The 22,231-nt window shown below is 39.8% G+C and overlaps 2 protein-coding genes across 3 annotated transcripts in view; one reads left to right on the forward strand and one right to left on the reverse strand.

Annotated features, from left to right (window-relative positions):
• Positions 1-7,896: 7,896 nt before the first annotated feature.
• MYL12B (myosin light chain 12B) lies at positions 7,897-17,494 on the reverse strand. 2 transcript variants are annotated; one of them, XM_020794483.3, is made up of 4 exons: positions 17,110-17,494; positions 9,405-9,603; positions 9,062-9,223; positions 7,897-8,406 (listed from the first exon to the last, which is right to left on the reverse strand). In XM_020794483.3, exons 2-4 carry the CDS (start codon positions 9,586-9,588, stop codon positions 8,234-8,236), a joined length of 519 nt encoding a protein of 172 aa, XP_020650142.1. In that variant the 5' UTR covers positions 9,589-9,603; positions 17,110-17,494; the 3' UTR covers positions 7,897-8,233. The 2 variants fall into 2 exon arrangements, with proteins under 2 accessions (XP_020650142.1, XP_072854922.1); XM_072998821.2 differs by lacking the exon at positions 17,110-17,494 and adding an exon at positions 10,339-10,360.
• Positions 17,495-17,525: 31 nt separating this feature from the next.
• Positions 17,526-22,231, forward strand: part of MYOM1 (myomesin 1) — a 120,532-nt gene continuing 115,826 nt past the window's right edge. The window contains exon 1 of the mRNA XM_078391543.1: positions 17,526-18,189. The gene's annotated coding sequence lies outside the window, so the exon portion shown is untranslated. The remainder of the gene's footprint in view (positions 18,190-22,231) is intronic.

Consider the following 22,231-nt stretch of genomic DNA (forward strand, 5'->3'; position numbering starts at 1 on the left):
ACATAATACAATTGAAATGCAAGAAAATTCCCACTAGGGGCGGGAATTTTTGTCCTCAATCGTCTCCAAAAATATTCTACCTCCCACAGAAATACAACGTTTGGGAGGACCACTTGTTTAAAACATGGTGTTTTGCTTTGTCTACACCATGTAGACAAAGCATTCTTAAAGGTGGTTTTAAGAAAACTGAAGTAGGTTTCCAGCCACATCCAGTTTTTTATTTAGTCGGTCGGTCAGTCAGTCATGAATGAATGAATGATTTCTTTATCACCCAACTTAGTGAAAGCCATTACACTGGGCAGTTTACACAAGAAATGTAAAAATAAAAGAATATTAGTGCTGGAGAGACCTATGGCAGTTCCAAGGGTAAAAAATTAGCCCAAAGATCCTAGGAGCTTGCTTACCCAACTGAGACCAAACTCTTAGCAGCAAAAACTACAGTATTTGAAAATGGAACAGTGTACCTCAGATGGTGGATTCTCCATCAGAGGATTTTCAACTGATGCCTGATGGTATTACTATGGGTGTATTTAGCAGTAAATTTCCTCAGGTGATTGGTTGGACTAGATGGCCTTTGCTATCTCTTACACTTCTATGATTCTAGCTTTTGGAGCCCCTCACCTGCTCAGATCTTGCCAGGGCCCCTAATTTCTTTGGTGTCTTTCATGTACCAGATTTTGTGCATTCTGTTCTTTTAAAAGGAGAGCTTCTGTTTCTCCATTTCTGAACTTACTACATCAGAGCAATATAGTAAGAACATATTAATAGAGAGAAATTCAGTGTCTGTCACAGGTTAAACAGTTATTTGCAATCATATCAGAACTGTGCATGAAATGTAGAAGAAAATCTCTTTTAAGCTTCTATATAGGTGGGAAATAAGTTATTTCTCATCTGGCACTGATCCAAGTTTTACCACTTTTTCTGAAAGCATCTGTATTGAAGATAGAGTCACTATAAATCATTAAAAGCTTTTATAAGGATGCAAGGATCTCATTAGAGTATAGATATACAAGAACCTCATGGTGTAGTGGTTAAAACTGCAGTACTGTAGCCATGACTCTGCTCATGACCTGTATTCAATCCCAACCGGCTCAGGTAGCTGGCTCAAAATTGACTCAACCTTCCATCATTCTGAGGTCAGTAAACTGAATACTTAGCTTGCGGGGGGGGGGGGTGTGGGGGGGGAGAGGAACAATGTAAAGTCTGGATAATTAAACTGTAAACTGCCCAGAGGGTCTTTTAAGTGCTTTGGGGTGGCATATAAGCCGCATACTTTTATAGTTCAGCCAAACGCTACACACTTTGTCACTTCAAAACATGCCATGACTGTATTTCAGCCTTTGCAAAGGCAACAGAACAATGCCATCCACACAGAATGGCTGTATGTCTGCATGTGCATGCATGCCTGTAAGCACAAGGGATGCCGTGGCTATCAATAGAAAAGCTATCATGCTGTACTGTTCTAATTTTAAAAACCTTGCAGACATTTCATTGCACAATTTATAAGTTTGCGAATGCTCTACCTGCAGAGAGGACCTATATATGACACTCACAAGGGGGGTCTTCCATTTTTGGATTGAGACCAGTTAGCAGTTTCAGGAAGGCACACAAGGCAAGGATGAGTACCTGAATGCAAGTCTCCCACAGAAAGAGATTCACTGCATGAATAATACCTGTTGCAGGAAATCAAAGTTTATTCAATAGTTAAGAAATGGCAATGACAACAAGAGGGAAGCAACTTGCTGAATTGTTTTATGGTTTCAAAGGATAGCAACAGCTCTGGGAGCAACAGTACTGTCCCATCCCTGGAAGAACTCTTGCTGCAGGATAGCCAGCAAGAGCAATTAAGTGTGTTGGACTGAGGCTTTGGAGATCCCACTGAGCCACGAAATTCACTGGGCATTTTTGGGCTAATCATTCTTGCTATCTTAATCTCACTGGAGGAAAGATAAGATACGCATCTCAAAAACATCTAGTTTGCCATGGATGGTATTCTGCTTGTGGAACACAAACTCTGCAAGTCAAGGATGAGCACATTATGCTTAAAAACATGTGTGTCAAACTAGATGTTAAAAGAGGATGTGCATTCTCTTTAACACATTTTCCTTTTAGCAACAGGATCACAAGTTAAACCCATGTTTACAATGTCTGTCCCAAAGCAAAGCATAGCTACATGCAAGATACAGAAGCAAGAAAAAAATATATTGCAACCAGTGCTTTCTACCACTTGAAGAAGTACCTCCTTTGTATACTAAGTGCCATCTGACACTCAAACTCCTGAATCTCTAATGAAATGGCCCAAGTGGTCACTCTCATGAAAGAGCTGATGGCCTTAGTCATATCCAATGTTCAGGTATGTCTTCCTCCCAGGGGACTTAACACCTCTGAGGGCTAAATTGCCTTAGAGTCCCTCTCATGCTCTTCCTGTAAGTATGTGATCATTGTTAGCAAATGCCAACAGAAAGTGAATGAGGGGCATTTGTGTGTTCCATATCCAGTGACAGACGTCCACTTGTGCAATGGCAGAATCCAGTGTGAGAAGTGCAAACCTTCTTCCACACTCTAGTGTGACCAGCACCCCAAAATTAGTTCCCAACGGCTACAAAAATTCATCTTTTTTTGGAGAGGACTGTACAGCCCAAATTTTGATTTAGACCATAAACCTTCCACCTGAAAATGACAAATTCTGAGAAACATTTAAGTCTCAGCTCTGCACTGTTTCATTTACATTATTAAAGGAATTCTGGATCAAAAGATGCAGCTATTTAGAAATGTGTCACCTTATTTTGGTGCTGTATGTTTGACGTAAATAAGATGTGCATTAAAGTAACCTGCAGTAGTGATACATAAACTTTAATGTAAAGAAAAGCTTATAGAAACACAGATATTATAAACAGACTATAAAATGCTTTGATAAACACAGACACTTTAGAAACATGAGGTGCAACATTTAAGGTACATTTACCCTTATATTTTAGAAGGTACTTACATGTATCTTTTTAGTTCTGCAGTGTACAATTTTTGAAAGTTTGTTTTCATTTTGTTTTCCACCCATAACTCTTTCTACCCCTCAATTCTTACTGCTTTCTAATTTAAAAAAAAAGACACTGTATATAAAAAGAGGAACCCACCAGTAAGAAACATATTTGGTGAGCTGTCATTTGAGAACCTGCGGCTGCCAAGACCTTGTAAACATTCCAGTTTGATGCACCATAATAACCTTGTCCTAGGACAGCTGCATGCACACACCCTTAGGAAGCAGGAACTAGTTGGGTGGTCTGAAGCATGGTGTTGTTATGTAAAGGACAAAAAAAATGAAACAAAAGAAACAAAAGAAAAAAGATTGATAGGAATTAACAAATTGCAGTCACTGCCTAATGCCAAACATAACAGAGCAAGATTCAACAGAATATATACAAGACTGAGCATTCCCCACAGCTATTATTCATGGGGCTGCTCTCATCTGTTTTCCCACTGGACTGTTCAAATACAGACTTGCTCTAGTAGTTTGATGTGGCACGTGTTGACAAAATTAAAGGGAAAAAGTGCTCAGGGAAGCAAATAATCATGACACTGTATTGACTAATAGATTTATTTCAATGTGAAATTCAGGGATCTAGACAGACTAGAATTTAGTTAGCAAAGGAGGTAACAAGGTATATGAACACCTCTTGCCAGTGTAAGAACAGCTTTGTTAGCTCCTTGCTTACTTCATGGTATTGGTGTTAATTTTTAAAGTCTTACACAATGTAAAGGCAGGTGTCTGACTTTCTGGAGGTTCCTACACTTTCTCCAACAAGGAACCACATAACTTCATGTCAAGATGTGAAATTTTAAATATGAGGTTTGAACAATAGTTTACTAAAGATATGGCAAAACAATTAGCAAGCTCCAGCCAAACAAGATCTCTGTACTGTAACATTCTTGATAGTTGAACATGTTTTATAAAAGCATAAAGCAAGGATTTAGATATACCTACAGCTAGAATATTTTGGTTTTCCAGGATTCTGGTACACAGGATGTTACAAGCCTTTTTACCTCCAGGCCTTGCATGATAAGGATGTTTATCATTGTACTGGCAGCGTGACAGACTCTGAGTTAGAAATTCCATTATCCCTGCTCTCGGAGTTAAAGACTGCAGAGGCAATAGAATTCCCTATTTCCCCCCCTTGGTTTACTGGGCCATTGGGCCTCCAAGTCCTGCAGAAAGGATTGTTGATAGCTGATGAAGGAAAGATAAGCATATAAATAATGGCCAGAAAAGATAGCCAGGACAAGGAGCAAATGATGCCAGGAGAGTACTATTAGAGAAGACAAAATTCTGGAAGTGGACATTTACATTTTTTTGCTATATGCTGCTGCGATTTTATAATTGATTCTGCTCTAATCTATTGACTATATTGCCTGTAAAGATATTTTCATAAATGTGACTCGAGTTATTTTTTATAGCTTATAGAGAATGCCTTTGTAATACTTATTACATTTCTGTAACACTTTAGTCAGTCTTATTATTCCAGTGTTAAGCACCACATTCATTTTTATTAGAGTATTTTAGAGATTTTTAGATCAGTTACTTATACAGTGGTGCCTCGCAAGAGGATTGCTTCGCATGACGATGAATTCGCTTTACAGTGAGGTTTTCGGAGCGATCTTGCACTTCATTTAACGATGTTTCCTATGGGCGATTTTCGCTTTACGATGTTAAGGACCTTGCCTCGCAAGATGATTAAATTTTAGGTCCCTGTTTTTCGCTTTACGAGAGCTTTCGACAGCTTGGTCTTGCTTCACTATACGAGTCTTAATTGTCTCTGTTTCGTTAGACAGCTGTCTTCGCTTGGGAACCACTTTTTGCTTAACGATGTTTCCTATGGGAATTTTCGCTTTACGATGACAACCCGTTCCCATTGGAACGGATTATCAGGTTTTCAATGCATTTCAACGGGAAAACATGTTTCGCAAGACGATGTTTTCGCTTAACAGTTATTTTCTAGGAATGAATTAACATCGTCTTGCGAGGCACCACTGTATTTTCCATTTATTTCATTATGTTTTCATGGTTATATTCCTATACCATTGTATAAAGGGTTTATAGTTTATTTGAATGTTCAATAGTTTAGTATATAAAACCAATATAACATATATCTGCTTGCATGTGCCTGTGGAATAAAAGGAAGTAGATACTTTCTTGGACATTCAGTTTGTCTGTCTTTCATGGAGTAAAGAAGTGAAAGCCTAGAAGAAGGGATAAAATTGTACCAGTTGCAATATATTCCTCTGGGTCATACTGGAATCGACCCTTGTGGGATACATGCCAGCTATGACAAACACAGCCTTCTTTATTTTTCTCTGGACATCTAAAACGTGCTGTAGGACTCTTAAGGGAGAGGTTCAGGCATCAGATTCCCTGACCTGACACTGGGACAGTACCTCTTCAGCTGTGGTATCCGATTTGCTCCCCACGGAAAGTTATCTGGCACCAGAAGACTATAATTTTGGGGCCTTTCAGGAAATATTGATCATAAAAACATAGTGATCATTCCCCCACAACACTTTGTAAACTGCTGTGAGAACTCTTGTACCTGGAAAGGAATGTACTAATGCTTTCAACAAATATGCTCTTCTACATTTTTGTAGAAAGGAAAAGTATCAAATTTTCAGGGCCGCTGAGCTACATCAACTGTTGAAAATCAATACAACTTTCACTGTATAAATTCATCACTTGTTCTGCATGTATCTTCTTTTCAGTACATTTAATTAGTAAAATGAAATGTCTACCTATTGGCAAATTAAAACAGATAATTCATTCAACAAAAGCAAAAACACTAGTGTTTTTCTTACATTCTAAGAGTGATTTTAGACACTAGAAAAGAAATGCAACTGCCGCTTCTCCAGATCAGACCAAGGCCAACCAAGTTCAGCATTCAATGTCTTAACACAAGAAACAAAGGGCCTTCCTGTATGGTCTTTCAATAGCCAATACTATTATCTTCATTAAGTATCAGAAAATAACAGCCATTAACAGATACAATCTCCAGTAGTTGTCAAAAGCCTCTTAAGCCCTTCACATCAATTTATAGTAGTGAATATCATTAAGTAAATTAATACACTGTGTCGAAAGCTTCCTTCTACTAGTCTTCAGCTTACTGTCAGTAGGCTTCATCAGATGATCCCAAAGATGTTAGGAGAGAGAAAAAAAAACGGATAGACTTTCAGTAAGTCTTGATAGACCACAATAAATCTCTTGTCCCAATGCATTAGCCATTTCTCATAGGCAAACTGCTCCATCTAGTCATCCTTTCAAGGCACATTATTAATATATGTTATACAGTGGTGCCTCGCTTAACGTTTGCTTCGTTTAACGTTTTTTTCGCTTAACGTTTATTTTTTCAGAGGCAGATTGTGCTTCGTATAACGTTTTTCCCTATGGGCGATTTTCGCATAGCGTTTTTGGGACCATGCTTCGCTTAACGTTTTTGGTTTTAGGTCCCCTGCTTCGCTTAACGTTTTTTTTGTTTTCAATTTAAAAAGTGTCTTAGAAGGGTCCAAAACGGTTCTAAATGCTTGGATTCGTTAGAGGACCCCTTAAGTCATGTGCAAACCTGATTTGGCTTTGATCTGACGTTTCGTTAATTTTTTGTGAATTTTTTCTTCCCCCATAGGAAATAATGGAGCTGTCAGATTTTGACAGCTGTCAAAAGTTGGGGGAAAAAAATTCACCATTAATTAACGAAAAGTCAGATCAAAGCCAAATTAACTTTTGCATCCGTTTTAGAGGGTGCAGAAGCTAATCCAAGCATTTAAAACCATTTTTGACCCTTTTATGACACACTTAATTTTGCAAAAATTGACTTCGCAAAGCCATTGAAACCTATTGAGTCAGCTACAATACATTCCAATGGAGGATACATTGTATCGTTTAACGATGTTTCCTATGGGTTTTTTCGCTTAAGGATGGCAATCCGTGCCTATTGGAACAGATTAACTGGTTTCCAATGCATCTCTATGGGAAATGGTGTTTCGCATAAAGTTTTTTTCGCATAAGGTTTTCTTTTTTGGAACCAATTAAAAACGTTATGCGAGGCACCACTGTATATTTAAAAAAACTGAATAGTACAGAGATGGGGAAAGTAAGCAGTACTGAATCTGGCTATTTTCCCTGTTTAATGAGACATCTGATCAATGGCTTTTCAGTACAGAGAATCAAAAGGAATGCCATCCCTCTTCAAAACTATCCACATTGTTGCCTTAATTGCCAACTAAAAACTGCTTTCAAAAACTGAGAAATAAATCTAATTCTGTTATTACAGAAGCAAATAACTGTTTTTAATCTTTGGAAGTACATCTTGTAACAATGGAGTAAACACAGATTCATCCAATGCCCACATTTCATATTGGAAGTTTAAATAATGCTAGGTTCTTCCACATGTATAAGCATAGGCAGTTTTTTTCAGTATAGCTCAAATATCTGTACTATTGAAGCAAAACATATATGTTAAGATTTACTCTATGTGACTGTGAAGGCCAGAAAGTAAAGTAAGAAAAAACATTCAGGCTGCAGGGTGTTGTACTTGTTCTATACAAAAGATTCAGGTCAGGGCTGGGGAAAGTGGTCCTTGGGTTGTTGGATTCTCAACCCAATAAATGCCTCCAATTTGGCCAATGATGAGGAGAGATGGAAGTTCATAAACATCTGGAAGGTCACACATTAACCACACCTCATTTAGCTGATCATAGATGTGTTGCACAATATCACAGTAAGAGTATAACAAAAGAAATCATTACTTTTAAAATAATGGGGTTTCAGAAGAACCTATGTACAATATCAATATTTTTTTAAAAATAGAAAACTTGTAATCCAGGCTATAAACATTTAATAAAATCACATGCCTCACAATGCAGCATTTGAGGTATTTTATTGATATAGCAATCTTATTTCAAAATGGCATTATTACAAAATGTAAAAATCCAGCTAAACCAGAAAAATTGAGATTCTTTTTCCTGGGCCTTCAGAGTCACTGATCTTACTCTTCAACTCGCTCATCACAATCATACCCCCCCCGCCAACCTGATTACACAGGTACAAGATGTGCCAGAATAGCCTGGTATAGATAAATACATCAAGAAAGGCAAAAGCTGTAAAGCTAAATACATGCAACAGGTTCTACCAGGAAAAAACCCTCAAAGATAACCGCATGTGAGATCTAAAGAGAACTGCAGAGGCAAGAGTTCTGTTTTAGTCATCTTTGTCTTTTGCTCCATGTTTAAGGATGCGTGTGAACTCAATGTAGTTGAAATTGCCCTTTTTATCGATTGGTGCCTCTCTGAATAGCTCATCCACCTCTTCATCTGTAAATCTGTCTCCCATTGTTGTCAGCAATTCCCTCAGATAGTCTTCTTGAATGAAGCCTAAAAATATAAAACATCAGGAAAGAGAAAATAGTTTCAGATTTTCAATTACAAGAAAAACTCATAAACAACGCAATGTGTGTGTGTGTGTAAAATTTATCAGGTTTACAGAAACATACTGTAAAATGCTACAGCTTCCAAAATTTAATTGATATAATAGCTAGATTATAGAATTACATGTTCTGCCTAAAGAGACATGAAAAATAGTATAGCTTTCCACCAAACATTAGGAAAAATACATTTAAGTGCATTTCTCCCCTTTTTATTTACTTCCTTATTTTAAAATAAATGTTTACATAAATGAAAACAGAGGGAAAGCATCAAATGCCAAGATCATTATCTTGGGTTTAGGTCATCAACCTTAGATTAAAGAACTCAGTTTGCTTACAAAAGAACAGTTCCTCATCTTGAGATCAATATGCACCACCTTAGGGCTTTTTATCTATGAGAAATTGCCCACTTGCAAGTATCAAGGCTATGCAGTCTTCTAATGTCATTCACAACTCTTGTTTACAACAAGCCTGTCTGTTTTGCTGAATAGGAGGCTTTCCACAATGGAAAAGCTTATATTTTTCTAGCATCCTTTATTCTAACTATAACCAAAATGTTCATAGTAAAGATAAAAAAAGCTCTCTGTAATGCTTTAGCTCCTTACCTGTTGCTTCTTCATCGAAGCAAGCAAAGGCATTCCTGATCACATCTTCTGGATCAGTGCCATTTAATTTCTCTCCAAACATTGTGAGAAACATAGTGAAATTTATGGGTCCTGGAGCCTCATTCATCATGGCATCTAAATACTCATCAGTCGGATTCTTCCCTACAATCAAATGTCAACATGTTAAAAATGAGCTTTACTATCAGTTGCTTTTTTAAAAACTTTATAATACTCAGATTAAAAAGAATTCTTGGTATTGTATCTGAGAAACAAGCAAGGAAAGAGATACGTTCCTTTATATGAAAGTAACTTAATTGGAAGATGACGGGTAGGATTCATTTACCAAGTGAAGCGAGCATATCATGCAGATCTTCTTTATCAATGAAGCCATCTCTGTTTTGATCAATCATATTAAAAGCCTCCTTGAATTCTTGAATCTGAGATTGATCAAACATAGCAAATACATTGGAAGTAGCCCGTTGAGGGCGCTTCTTAGTGGTCTTGGTCTTTGCCCTTTTGCTTGACATGTTGGCTGTTGGATTCTAGGACAGAAAGAAAATACAGTCATTAGACATCTCTATATCTCAGAACAGAAAGCAGCAGTCTGTGTGCAACTGTCTGGCATTTTAGATGAGCTGAAACTTCCAAATAGGTTTCAAAGACAGCCCCACACAGTTGTTCAGATGAGATCTCAGTGAACACCATGTGTGTTACCACAACCAGATTAGAAATCTCTGCAAATGGGTAGAGTTGGTATACTAGTCTGAACTGTGCCAGTACACTCCTGGCCACTGGAGAAATCCAGGAATCTAGACTAACACTCAAATCCAAGTATACACAAAAACTGCAAACCTGAGCCTTGACAGGGATTGCAATTCATCAACACACAATAAATCTCTCTTGTCTGACCTGCTTTTCAACTCATGTTCACCATATATGTGAAACATATCTATTTCAGATTTTACTAAAATACAATCAGAATTAAGAAAAACAACACAGCTCTTATTCAGCAAAAGCTTTCATAACATCCTGAGGTCAACGTTACCATTTCTTTGCTGTAACTGGTTCTGTCCTGTATAAGAAATTGTTTCCTGTATATTTATGTGAATGTAAAGTTATTTTTACAATATCTAAAAAACAATATTTTAAGAGTTCTTGAATATTGTGTTTCAATCCAAACATATTGAAGAAATATTTAGCACTGTCCAAAATATGTTCATAAATGATTTCCCTTATCAAATACGAAGCCTCTTTTCTTTGGTAGAGAAAAATCTTACCATGACTCAATATAAGTGTACAGTCCCGTAGTGTATCAAGCTTCCAACCAGCAGAGAAGGACATGATACATGAGTTATATTCTAGTGAGAGATCTACAAATAGTAACACTGATTTCATCCACTGATTAACTTCACAATTTAAAACTTGTGTTCCATCTACAACAGTCCTCTGACACATAAGAACAAATTACTATCAGACTAAAAATAAGTACAAGTCACCCAACAAATATTCATTGCTCTATAACTATAACAGCTTAAGAAGTGTAATGCATAATGTGGAATTTTCCATTCAAGTAGTTTCAATTCTCATCCAGATTTTAACAGCTGATCTACTAATACAAACCAAATTTCTTACATTTAAGCACATCTGGGGCTTCATTTCTATTACTTCTGAGTAAGAAAGGCAATGTATACTACTTACATATGATCAAGCAATGCATATATTCTCATGACCACTATGTGTCAACATAACTTTATGCAAAATGTGGTGTAGTGGTTACAGGGTTGGACTGGGAGAAATTGGGTTCAAAACCCCGATTCATCATGAACTTCATTAGGTGACCTTGAAGCAGTCACTGTCCCTCAGTTTAAGGAGCCCAACAAGATTTTTATGATAAAAATAGAGAGGAACATGCATACAGATTTGAATCCTTGGGGAAAAGTTGTGATAAAATAAAGCAAATATATAAAGTTCTCCATTTATCCAAAGCACTTATTGCTCCAAATTAGAGATGGGGGTATTCGCATTTGAGTATCACCACAAAGATGGCATTAACAAGGGTCTAGTCCCATAGGGCCAGACAGTCCACTCACTGATCCGCCGTGGATGCGGACAGTGCGATTCTACCAATGGCTCTGCCATCTGCTTGCTACTCCTGGCAGGAGGACAAGCCTCGCTGCAAGGCTGAAGAGTGGCGAGTGGACCGCGCGCTGCGGCACCACTCGTAAAATCGCGCCACCGCATCCATGGCAGATCAGTGAGTGGACAGTCTGGCCTCATGGGGCTGGAGCCTCGTTAATGCCACCTGTGCAGGGATATTCATATTTGTATACCCCCATCTCTACCCCAAATACTTGGAACAACATTAATATTTATCAAACAACAAACTGCAATTAGTGCTATACATAAACCAACAATCTAGAAAGTGGTTCACAACCATGGGTAACCTGCCAGTAGGCTGAAATGATACCCAGTGTGATGTAGCAGAAAGACTGGGACTCTAGAGAGTAGAATTCAAATCCTCACTTGGATATGGAAACTCACTAGGGAAGTGGAACTGATAAAACCACTCCTTAAATATATCACTTACATTGAAAGACTTATTCGGAATGCTCTACATCAGTTCTGACTTGATGGCAAATAACAAGAACAGGGTGAAGTAGGCATGCATATGAGTTTTAAAAAGACAATGTGCACTAAGAAGAGTAATTTAAGTATTATTGCAATGAGTTTCATCTAAAAAACTGACACTGGAAACTGGGTGAAATGGTAAACATCAATTTTAACTAGTTTTGGACAAAACCATTTTGTCCAATAACCATTGGCTAGTTTTGGACATAACCATTAAATGAAAATCAATGCAATCTATGAGTTCCAAGATTTCATAATTATCTGCAAACAAACACTATGTGGTTACGAGAACAAAACTGCAAAGTTTTCTGGTATATAATTAAAATGGTACCTGTACAAGTATGGAACAATTACAATTCTGGTTACAGCAATCAAGAACAACTTTAATCTTATAAAGAGGTGGCCCATCATACATCCTATAATGAGCTGATTTAATCAAATCATGATCGTTTCTGCATTTATGTAAAACGTAAAACTAGAGAGCAGGCCAAAAACTAAATAACCTATGTGCATTTTTCCATACACAGAAATACTGAACACTTTTTTGTCCTTTTAGGTTTACTATTTCAAATCAGTGTAAGTAATTCATAGTAACACACAGGTGAGCATGCAGTCAAATGTCTACAAAACATCAGGCAAGTTGCCTGTGGATCAAAGAGTACTATGCATCGCAGAACAATGGAAGATACTGCAGTGAAAAACAAAAGATATGGCAAAACAAGAAGTGGCCAAACCTTGCAATATGGAATATTTTCAGAAATTCCATTCCTTCCCACACTCATTTCCTATCTTCCATTCAGTGAGCATTCAATGTGCACCGAGGATGCTCAATTCCCAATGGACTGATGATTTGCTCCTCCTTCGCACTGTTTTTTCTGCTGTTCAGAAATATTTTGTACTTCTGCAAACCTCAGGTTTCTGATACTCTCCCATTTTATGAATGTGGAGCATATGTTGTTATTGCTAAGTGCCATCAAGTCATTTCCAACTTATGGCAACCCTATGAAGGAGTGATCTCCAAAATGTCCTGTCCTCCACAGCCATGTTCAGCTCCTGCAAATTGAAGTGTGTGGTTCTTTTAGGGAGTGAGCCCATCTCATATTAGGTCTTCCTCTTTTTCTCCTGCCTTCTACCTTTCTCAGCATTATTATATTTTTCAAAGAATCCTGCCTTATCATAATGTGCCCATTCTTATATGTAACAACTCTAAAAACAGAACTGATTAGTACAGTGGTGTCTTGACTTACGAATGCCCTGACCTACGAACAATTTGACTAACGAACAGATCCAGCTGCAAAATTTTGCTCTGACTTGCGGCCGGAGCTTTGATCTATGAATGCAAACAGGCAGGGAAAAGGGGCGGGAAATTAAAAAAAACCATAACCATTGGTGGCAAGAGGCTGCTTCTTTGTAGCTGTTTCACCACCAACGGTTAGGGAAAGAGAGGCTCAGCCTCCCAGGCTTCCGGTGCTGCCGCCATCACTGCCTTCGGAGGCCTCCCGGGGCTTCCCTGCCACCATGGGAGACCTCCTGGGGGTCCCCCCCCTGGGGGGGGGGATTGACCGGGCCTACCAGGGGAAGCCCTCCCCTGCTAGGCCCAGTCTACCAGGCTTTACTGGAGGGGGCAATCGGCGGTGGCGGGGGACCCCTGGGAGGCTTTGGACCAGTAAAGTGCTGCTTTTTTTCTTTTAAAAAAGTTGTTCTGGGTGGATTTTGGAGGGTAGGCTTGGGCTGGGGGGTATGTTTTTGTGCTTTGTTGTTTGTTTTTTGGTGAGTTTTTTGCAGTCTCAGCATGGGACTTGCTCCAATTTTTTTTTTTCAATCCTAGCGTGGGTATTGCAGTGTTGTTTTTATGGTATTTTTTTCTTCGGCTGGAATGGATTAATCGGTTTTCAATACATTCCTATGGGAAATGGTGCTTTGACTTTTGAATGTTTTGTCTTACGGCCACGGTTCCAATATGGATTAAGTTCGTAAGTCAAGGCACCATTGTATACCCAAAGAGGCTTGCAATAAAATGGCCTCACACATCCCTCCCCCCATGTGTGCCGTCCAGATCTCTTCTTCAACTTCCCATTGTCCCTGTCAGGAAAAATAGTCTACATTAATGTGGGCTCCCCCTTTTCTATGTCTAACCACAAAATAATAAAGATCAGCTGGGTGAAAATGCGGGCTTCAGGATGATGGGGGGGAAGCGCTTCCCCCGATCATCCCGAAGCCCCACCGATCAGCTGTGCGAAAACGGGGGGTTTGAGATGATCGCACGGAAGCGATCATCGCAAATGGCCCGTTTTCGCACAGCTGATTGGCAGTTCCAAAATGGCCACCAGAAAAATAAAATGGCAACCACTGTTTTGCCTCGCTTTAGAGGCACCGAAAATGGCCGCCCCTATGGAGGATCTTCGCATAAGGTCAGTTTTTAAGCCCATAGGAACGCATTAAACACATTTTAATGCGTTTCTATGGGCTTTTTAAAAACGCTTAGCGATGAAATCCTTTAACGTTTTTCCTGGAACGGATTAATGTTGCTAAGCGAGGCACCACTGTATGTACTTCAAATAACTTGGCTGTGTCCGAAGGGAGGAGTGATAATACTTTCTGCCTTGGTTCCAAAGTTCTAGGTCTTACTTTTTTGTCATTTTTTTGTTTCTACTGTGCCCGCGCCAGAGCTTGTTTTGCCATTGCATCTGCCTGTTCTAAATGCTCCCTCATCTCCAATACTTGTTGTACTAACGTCTGTGTTTCACTCTCTCTTTTCACCCCTTTTCAATAGCTTCTGTCTCCTCCTCTGTCTTTCTGATGGGAGAGATGGACGGCATATTCTGTAGAGCAGAGGTCCCAAACCCCCAGTCCGCAGCCCGGTGCCGGTCTGTGGCCTGAGCAGGAGCGGGCTGCGGAGACAGACTTCCCACCCCCCTGCATAGGCCTTTTGCGCACGCACACCAGCACCCACGCAACTGCACCCCACCCTTTTGCGCATGCGCCTGTGTGCGCACCGCACTGCCATATGTGCACGTGCAAGGCCAACCGCATGAGTGTTGTGTCACCATTTTGTGCAAGTGCACGAGTGCGCCTGCATGAGCACCCTCCTACTCTGTGCACAAGCACATGCATGCCTATGACAGTGAGCGCGAGAGGGTGTCTGACCTTCCCCAGCTGGTCCGCAGGGTTAAAAAGGTTGCATTTTGGCTGAATAAGGACCAGCCTTTGAGAACAGATACACAATTCTATTTCTCAAAGTGCTATACAACTCCAAACACCATTCAGAAAGGGAAAAACAGAGTGCTATGGAACCTTAAATACTAAAATTGCATCTGAGGAAGTGGTCTATAGGTGCTAAAGATCTTGCTTCTGATATGGCAAATGAATACAACTCCTTAGTTTTAAGGAGACAGTCACAATCATGTCAGTCAAACAAACCAAAGATGATGGTTTCAAAGCTCTAGTATAACTCTCCAAGTTACTGTATAAGCCCACTTTAACGAACTTGAGAAAAACAAAGTTAGCTATTCACAAAGAATCTATTTCAACTGTCCTATTTCAACAACATTTTAATTCATATTCAGATGCTAATTTTAAGTTAGCTATTCAGTCAATGTTAAGTTTGTTAGTCAGAGCTAATTTAAAATTAGCATCTGAATACAAATATTAATTAAAATGTTTTTTAAAATAAGCCAGTTGAAATAGAATCCTTGTGTATACCTAACTTTTTCTTCTGGAGTTTCTACTCCTGGAATTGTTTGATGGAACTTACATAGTCATGAAAACTGCAACTGGAATCTTACTACCATCTTAACATGGCTTCTTTTGGAATGCACTAGGCAGGATATTTAAGAGAGCTGGGAAAATATTTCAGATTCCTAAGCACCAGTAGCACATTTTGGCAAGAGCAGCACATGTCCAAGATTTTTTCCTGTACCATTTTATACAGCAACTGTCACTCTCAAATAACAAGCTTTTTCTTGCCCTACATTCTATACGTGGAATGCTAACTACTTCTAAAGTTACTCCCAGCTAGCTGTATATTCATACAACTAATCAGTGTGTTTGGAGTTCCACAGTAACCTAGGAACATTTACCATGTCTATGTTTTGCAGCATTAAGAAAACCAGATCTACATCAGATGTTGCTACTACTATTCAACTTAGAGAGACAGCTGTTCAATTGAACGTTTGCTTTGAAGCACAGAACAGCTATTAGATATCGGGCCTCAAAATTGAAAACAATCAAGCAACAGAAAATTTTGTCACACACAGTATATCACAAAAACAAATCTTTGAAGAGCAACTGTGTTGCCATGTCCTTACGCAAGGCTTGTAGTATTGATTAATTTTACTGTTTTTATATTCTATCTATACTCATTAATCCCTACACAAACCTTGTGATATACCCTCCAGGACAGACTGGAGCAACCGAGCTTCATGACTGAATGGGAACTTGAACCTGGTTTTTTTTTTTTTTACTCTCAAGTCTGTTACACTATTGCCCCACACTGGTATACATCCTAGCAGGCTTTACCGTGGGAGCTTTGGAAAGTTACTTCTTGGGTTTATAACTCCTGGCATCCTCCCTGCCAGCTGTAGTTCCCAAAAGGAATTTCTGACCTTCAGACAGTTCCCTTCTTGAGAGGAAAGGAAAACGCACGCCAAAGGGGGCTGGTAGGTGTGAGGACCCCGCCTAGGGCCTCTTGGAGCACAGACATCCTGCTACAGAATAAATGCACTTTGCTTTGGGAAGTTCTCCGGGCAATCGTCTAAAGAGTATAACCACATCCAGCCCCCAAGGTGGATAGTTTTTTGCAGCCACTGCCGGGCAGGTCCTTTCTCTTCAAGGCAGGACACTCATCCTGGAAAGCAGCCCCATTTCCTCTAAACATCACCGAGGATGCGACTGGGAGAGACCACAACTCCTTCCCACTCCCCTTGCAGCCAAAGCATCCCCATGAGCCAGGCGAGCCCCCCAATCACCAAGGGGCCCCAAACAAAATATGGGATGGGCGAAGAGCCCCCCCCCCACATACAAACCCCGCATCCGTTGGCAAGCTGCCGAGGCCACCGGTGGCTGAGGGGAGAAGCGACCATTCAAACTCCCCCTTCCCCGCTCAAACGGACGCCCCTGCCGGGCCTCCACCGCCATGACAGCCGCGCCCAGGCTATACGCAACGGGGGGGGGGGAGGAAGGGGAAGCCAAAATAAAGCGACGTCCGAGGCCACCAAGGAAGGCCTCACGGCCCTTCTCTCGACAGCAGGCAAAGGCGACCGCCCAGCAGCACCAGAAACCCCACAATCGTGGGGGGAACGGGGCGGGGAGGGGGGGCTGCCCCACAGCAAGCCAGAGATTCCTAAACCATCTGCCCCCCCCCGGCCCGCACCCAAACGGGCCCGTCCATCATCTGAGACGTCCCACCCTCACTCGCTCACCTTAGCAGGAACGGAAGATAGTCGGCTTTGCGAGACCCCGAGAAAACACCGACGGCTCTGGCACTCGGGAAGCGAAGGAGCTCGGCACTTCCGGAGAGCGAACACCAGAAGGAACTACTATTGCGCCGAGGGGGGGAAGAGGCAGAATAGAACTGCGTTGGCCGCAAGAAGATGGGGGGGATAGTGGCTTAGTAACCAGACTGGAGGTGGAAATAATGCTAGCTCCATTTTTTTACTACGGTTTAAATAGGGATTGCGACACTTAAAAAAAAACTCAGTGGGGAAGGATGATGAGTTCCGGCCCGCTCCTCCGTTCAGTGCGATTGAATTGGTACAACCCGCGCGGTCACCGCATTCCAATAGTCGGGGCGTGGCTAGAAGAGCCGAGGGAAGTTGAAGGAGAGAGGTTATGCGCACGCGCGTGTGAGAAAATGGGGCTGATGCCCTTGTAAGGAAATCGCGGAGCCTTTCCTGTTTGTCTGTAATGGGAGCGGCGCCAATGACGACACAGGGTCTCGCGGGTCAAATCAACGTATCAAAAGTCGAACGCCTGGGAGGGGTGAAGTCTGCCTTCTCTCCTCGGGAGGCACCGCCCTTTGACGTTTCCTCCCGCTTCGTTCCCCGGTGCTAATTTGGCGACTTCTTTTGCCACTGTTTTGGCTTTACAGTGGTAGAAGGTTCCATTGGCGCTCTCCCGAATTCCATCTTGACTGGCAAGGGGGAGGAAAGCGATAACTATGTCCTTTAGGTGTCAAATGCAAAAGAGCTTGAAAGCTTTTTTGCACAACAGTACCCAGAATCGCTGCCAGGACGGCTTCTTTAAACATTTACCAGAAATTCATGTATGACTATGCGGGTGATGTCATGGACCAAGATTCCTTCAGTTAATGACCATGTTTTACAGATAAAAGTGTGGCCTAAAATCAGAAAGTGACGTCTCTAATGTTTGTAAGATTTTGGCTTTGATTCTGTTAAAACACCAACATTTGTTGATCATAAACTTCAGTGTTGTCCTACAGCTGAGAACCTTTTGAACGTTTTGTTGTTTTTAATGGTTGGAGACTGCCACTAATTTAAAAGGTGAGTTGCACCTCCTGGAGCTTGCATGAACAGATGTAATCCTTTTGGAGTGGTGAGGTTGGGAAAGTTTATGGGCTGGGAAAACAGCATTAGTGGTCCAGATGTAACCCCAGAGCCACACTACCTGTCCCAATGTGCATTGATTACCAACCTTGAAGTGAGAACAGAAAATAGGATTGTGACACAGGGACAGGGAGTTTGCCCTGCTCGCCACAGCTGACTCTCTGGAAAATTGCTACCAGCAACATAGCACTTAAACTTAGAAAAAGGTCTAGAAAGGCCCTGTGTGGTTCACATCAGCTCCTAAAGTCTTTTTTTTTTAAAAAAAAAAACTAGCTTCTTTTTCATCAACAGACAAGGCATTTTTGGTTTAAAATATTTTTTGAAAGAATAGGTAACAGTATTTTTTTCTCCTTTAACAAAACTCAGTCCAATACATCATTATTAGTGTTCCATAGTCCTTCCATATTTTTGTTCTCTTTAACTGTAGGTTCAACCAAACAATTAACTGGTAACAACATATCACTAAGTAGAGCTGCAGAGAGGTTATTCGCAAACTCATAGGAACTTAAGGGTGAAACACCCAGCCCACATTAGGTTCCCATCCCTTCTTCCTGGTCTTTCGGTGGGAACTGGGTTATTCCATGACTGCTCGCAGGGGAACCGAGACATCTTCTAGCCTCCCTGTTGTTTGCTTCTCTTGGAAATCTTTCTTCCTTTTGTGCCTCCCTTTCAGCCATCCATCTCCAGAATGGAGGTTTACAAACTTGTCTTCTCTTCAACTGTCTTTCTGCCACCTCCCTAAGTACTTTTAATGGTACTCCTTCCCCTGTCCAGGGATCTTTTATAATCTCAACCCACTTAGCTTTTCCTTTCTCTTCCTCCTCAGCCCAGGACTCATCCACCACAAACCTCTGTTCTTTTCCTCCCTTTATACCTCCCTTATTTCCTGCCAAAACAGCGCCTCTTACTGGCCATTTCTTTCCTTCTTGTGAAGTGGATGGCCCACACTTAGACTCTATTTTTTTCTTACAGGCCCCAATGAAAGTCCTTCCCTTAATGTAATTACAAAACAAGGAGGTGCTTTCACGGGAACAAACATAGCATGTGGGGATGGGGGTGATTAGCCCTTTTTTCCTCCACTACATTGTCTCTCACGATTTGGAGATTATTTCTGTTAATTCAGCCTTAAAATAGCATTTGCTTGTTTTGCAGCCACATGGCATTCCCTGCTTATATTCAGCTTGTGATCTACAGTGCCAAGATCCTTGCACTAGTAATATTACTGAGCCAGGTTTCTCCCATCTTGTAACTGTGTATTTGTTTTTCCCCAGAGATGTAGAAATTTCTTGTTAAATTTCATTCTGTTGTTTTCATCCCAGTCCTCAAGTTTATCAAGGTCTTTTTTGAATTTTGTTTTTATTTTCCAAGGTATTAACTATTCCATTTAATTTGGGATGGCATAAAATATAAAAATGTGCAAGAGTAAATTAAGCAAATAAACCTCAGTGCATTTAGAACTGTGAATAGGCTTCAGACCAGCAACTTGAGGCAAAAATGTATATACTGTAGTTTAGTTTATTCTGCCACGAGATGGCAGACAAGGCACTGATAAATGAAATTATCACAGTATTTTAGCTTTAGCAGTCAGAATAAAAGAATAGGGCATACACATGGTATAGTAATGTAGCAGCACACACCTTCCAGAAATAAAAGGTATAAATGAAAAAATACATATTTATTTGTATTTATTCATATTTGAGCATATGTATAACAATTATGCAATACTTAAAAGTATTGAAGACATTCAGACAGAACATTATATATCTGTGTGACAACACTGGTTCTAATTTTTGCATACTGTAGGCTGCAGTTATGACAGGTTCAAATGGGATTTGCATCCAAACAGATAGACTTAAGATCATTTTGGCTCCAGTTAATATAAAACAGAGCCCAATATTGGTACAGAAAATCTTTCACTTTGGTAGAGGCTTGTCAGTGGGATATATTCATAAATCTAATCTGTCAAAAATAATCAGCCAAATCCTTCAGGGAAGAGACTGACATTGTTTTGAAAACAAACTGTCTTCCCACCTAGCAACAGTCATCTTCCTGAGATATAAATGTAGGTAAAATGCTGCTCAGGGAGAAGAAACTGCTTGCCAATAGGCACAAATATTCAGTGATTCCACCAAGGTGTGTCTACCAATTACACTTCAGCATTTAAGAAAATGGGCAAGAAATAAGTGTGAATCCAGTATACTTGTAGGATCAAAGAGTAACACAGCATTTTAAAGATGGTGTCTTGTATCCTTTTAAAAAGTGCACATTTATTATTAAGCAAGACAAAATGAAGGAATTAATTTCTGTCTTGAGAAACTGCAGTATATCATTCTAGCTAGCCTATATCCATATCTAGGGGTTAGTTGTATTGATTCCAACTGAAATTATTTTTATGTCAAAAGTATTTAGGATTATAACCCACAGAACAAGAAAAATATGCTGGAATGTGTCTTCATTCCTGATATTAATAGTAGCAGGACCTGTAGTCAGCAGTGATATTTTTGTGTAGAAAATTCTCCATCAGAGACAAGTTTGATTGAAAACCACAAATGAAGGAATCTGAGATGAGATGTAGATATGTGGATAATGGTATGCCATCTGAAACAGTAATTCCCTGAGGTGTCTGGAAATGTTGGAATGAGTGCCACACAGCCATACTGTGAACCATTGCCTTTTGAAGAGGCATTAAAAAAAAACAAATTAAGACACAAATCAAGTAAAGTGGTTGTAGAAGAAATAAATCTACATTTATTCTTACCATGTGGACTCTCATCTATGAAGACAAATGGTAACAGACTGGCACTTACACTATTTTTAATAGTGATTGTGAAGCTGGAACTTAAATGGATATGTTTGACCCCTTTTGCTGTCAAAATGGTTGCCTTGATAATTATTTGCCCTTCCTTCCCTAATAACCTTTCTAATTTTGCTTTTTAGGGCAAAATTATATGTTACAGATTTTTCAATAACTATAAGAAATAAGCAGTAGTGGGAAAGTATTATAGTTAAACCCTTATTATACTTAAACAACAACAAAGAAGGATAATTAGTATTTATTTATTTATTTATCCCGCCTATCTGGTCAATTACGACTACTCTAGGCGGCTTACACCATAAAATACATGAATAAATATCAAAAGAATTATTATACAACAGACAACTTCAACAAGATGGAAAGCAAACAAGGTAAATCACAATAGAGAAAGAAAAGGAAAACATGAGAAGCAAAACAATATTTCAAAAAATGGATGTATCTTTGCTTTATGTGATATATAATCACTCAAAAGAAGACAGGGTTACAAAGTATGCATTGATTATTTAAAAACAATGTAAGTATGTTTCTTGTTTCACATATCACTGCCATTAAAAATATAATATGAAGTTTTTAACAGCCCCCTCCGATCGCACACTCTCTAACTGCTGGGGCAAAAGAGCTACAAAGAAGCAGCCTCATCACCGCCTACAGTTAGCAATTTGAATTTCTCGCCTTTACCCCCTGCCTTTTTGTGTTCGTAACTGGAAGCTTCGGCTGCAAGTCAAAGCAAAATTTTGCAGCCGGAGCTGGTCGTAACTCGAAATGGTCGTAAGTAGGGATGGCTGTAAGTCAAGGCACCACTGTATATAAAAAATAGTATTAATAAAGGAGGGCCAGGGTTTAGCAGCCTGCCATCAAAAAGGTGCATTATTTTGGTGGAGGCTGGATATAAATATATATCTTCTGTTGAAATGATATTTTTGGATACCACTGTCAAAGCATCCATCTTGGGTATTTAATTGCATTTATGCTTGCTTTTTCCTGAACTTTTTATTAATATTAATTTTTAGACTGTGATCATGACCTACTTCATTGACACTGTCGAGTAAACTTTTCAGAGTAATAATGATGTGGCATCTGCATATCAGATGCTGCAAATAACCTCTCAGTCAACAATTATACTATTTGAATCAGCTTTTCTGAAGATATTCTTGGAGTACAAGT

Source organism: Pogona vitticeps, chromosome 4, assembly GCF_051106095.1.
Source record: "Pogona vitticeps strain Pit_001003342236 chromosome 4, PviZW2.1, whole genome shotgun sequence".
Taxonomy (NCBI): Eukaryota; Metazoa; Chordata; class Lepidosauria; order Squamata; family Agamidae; genus Pogona; species Pogona vitticeps.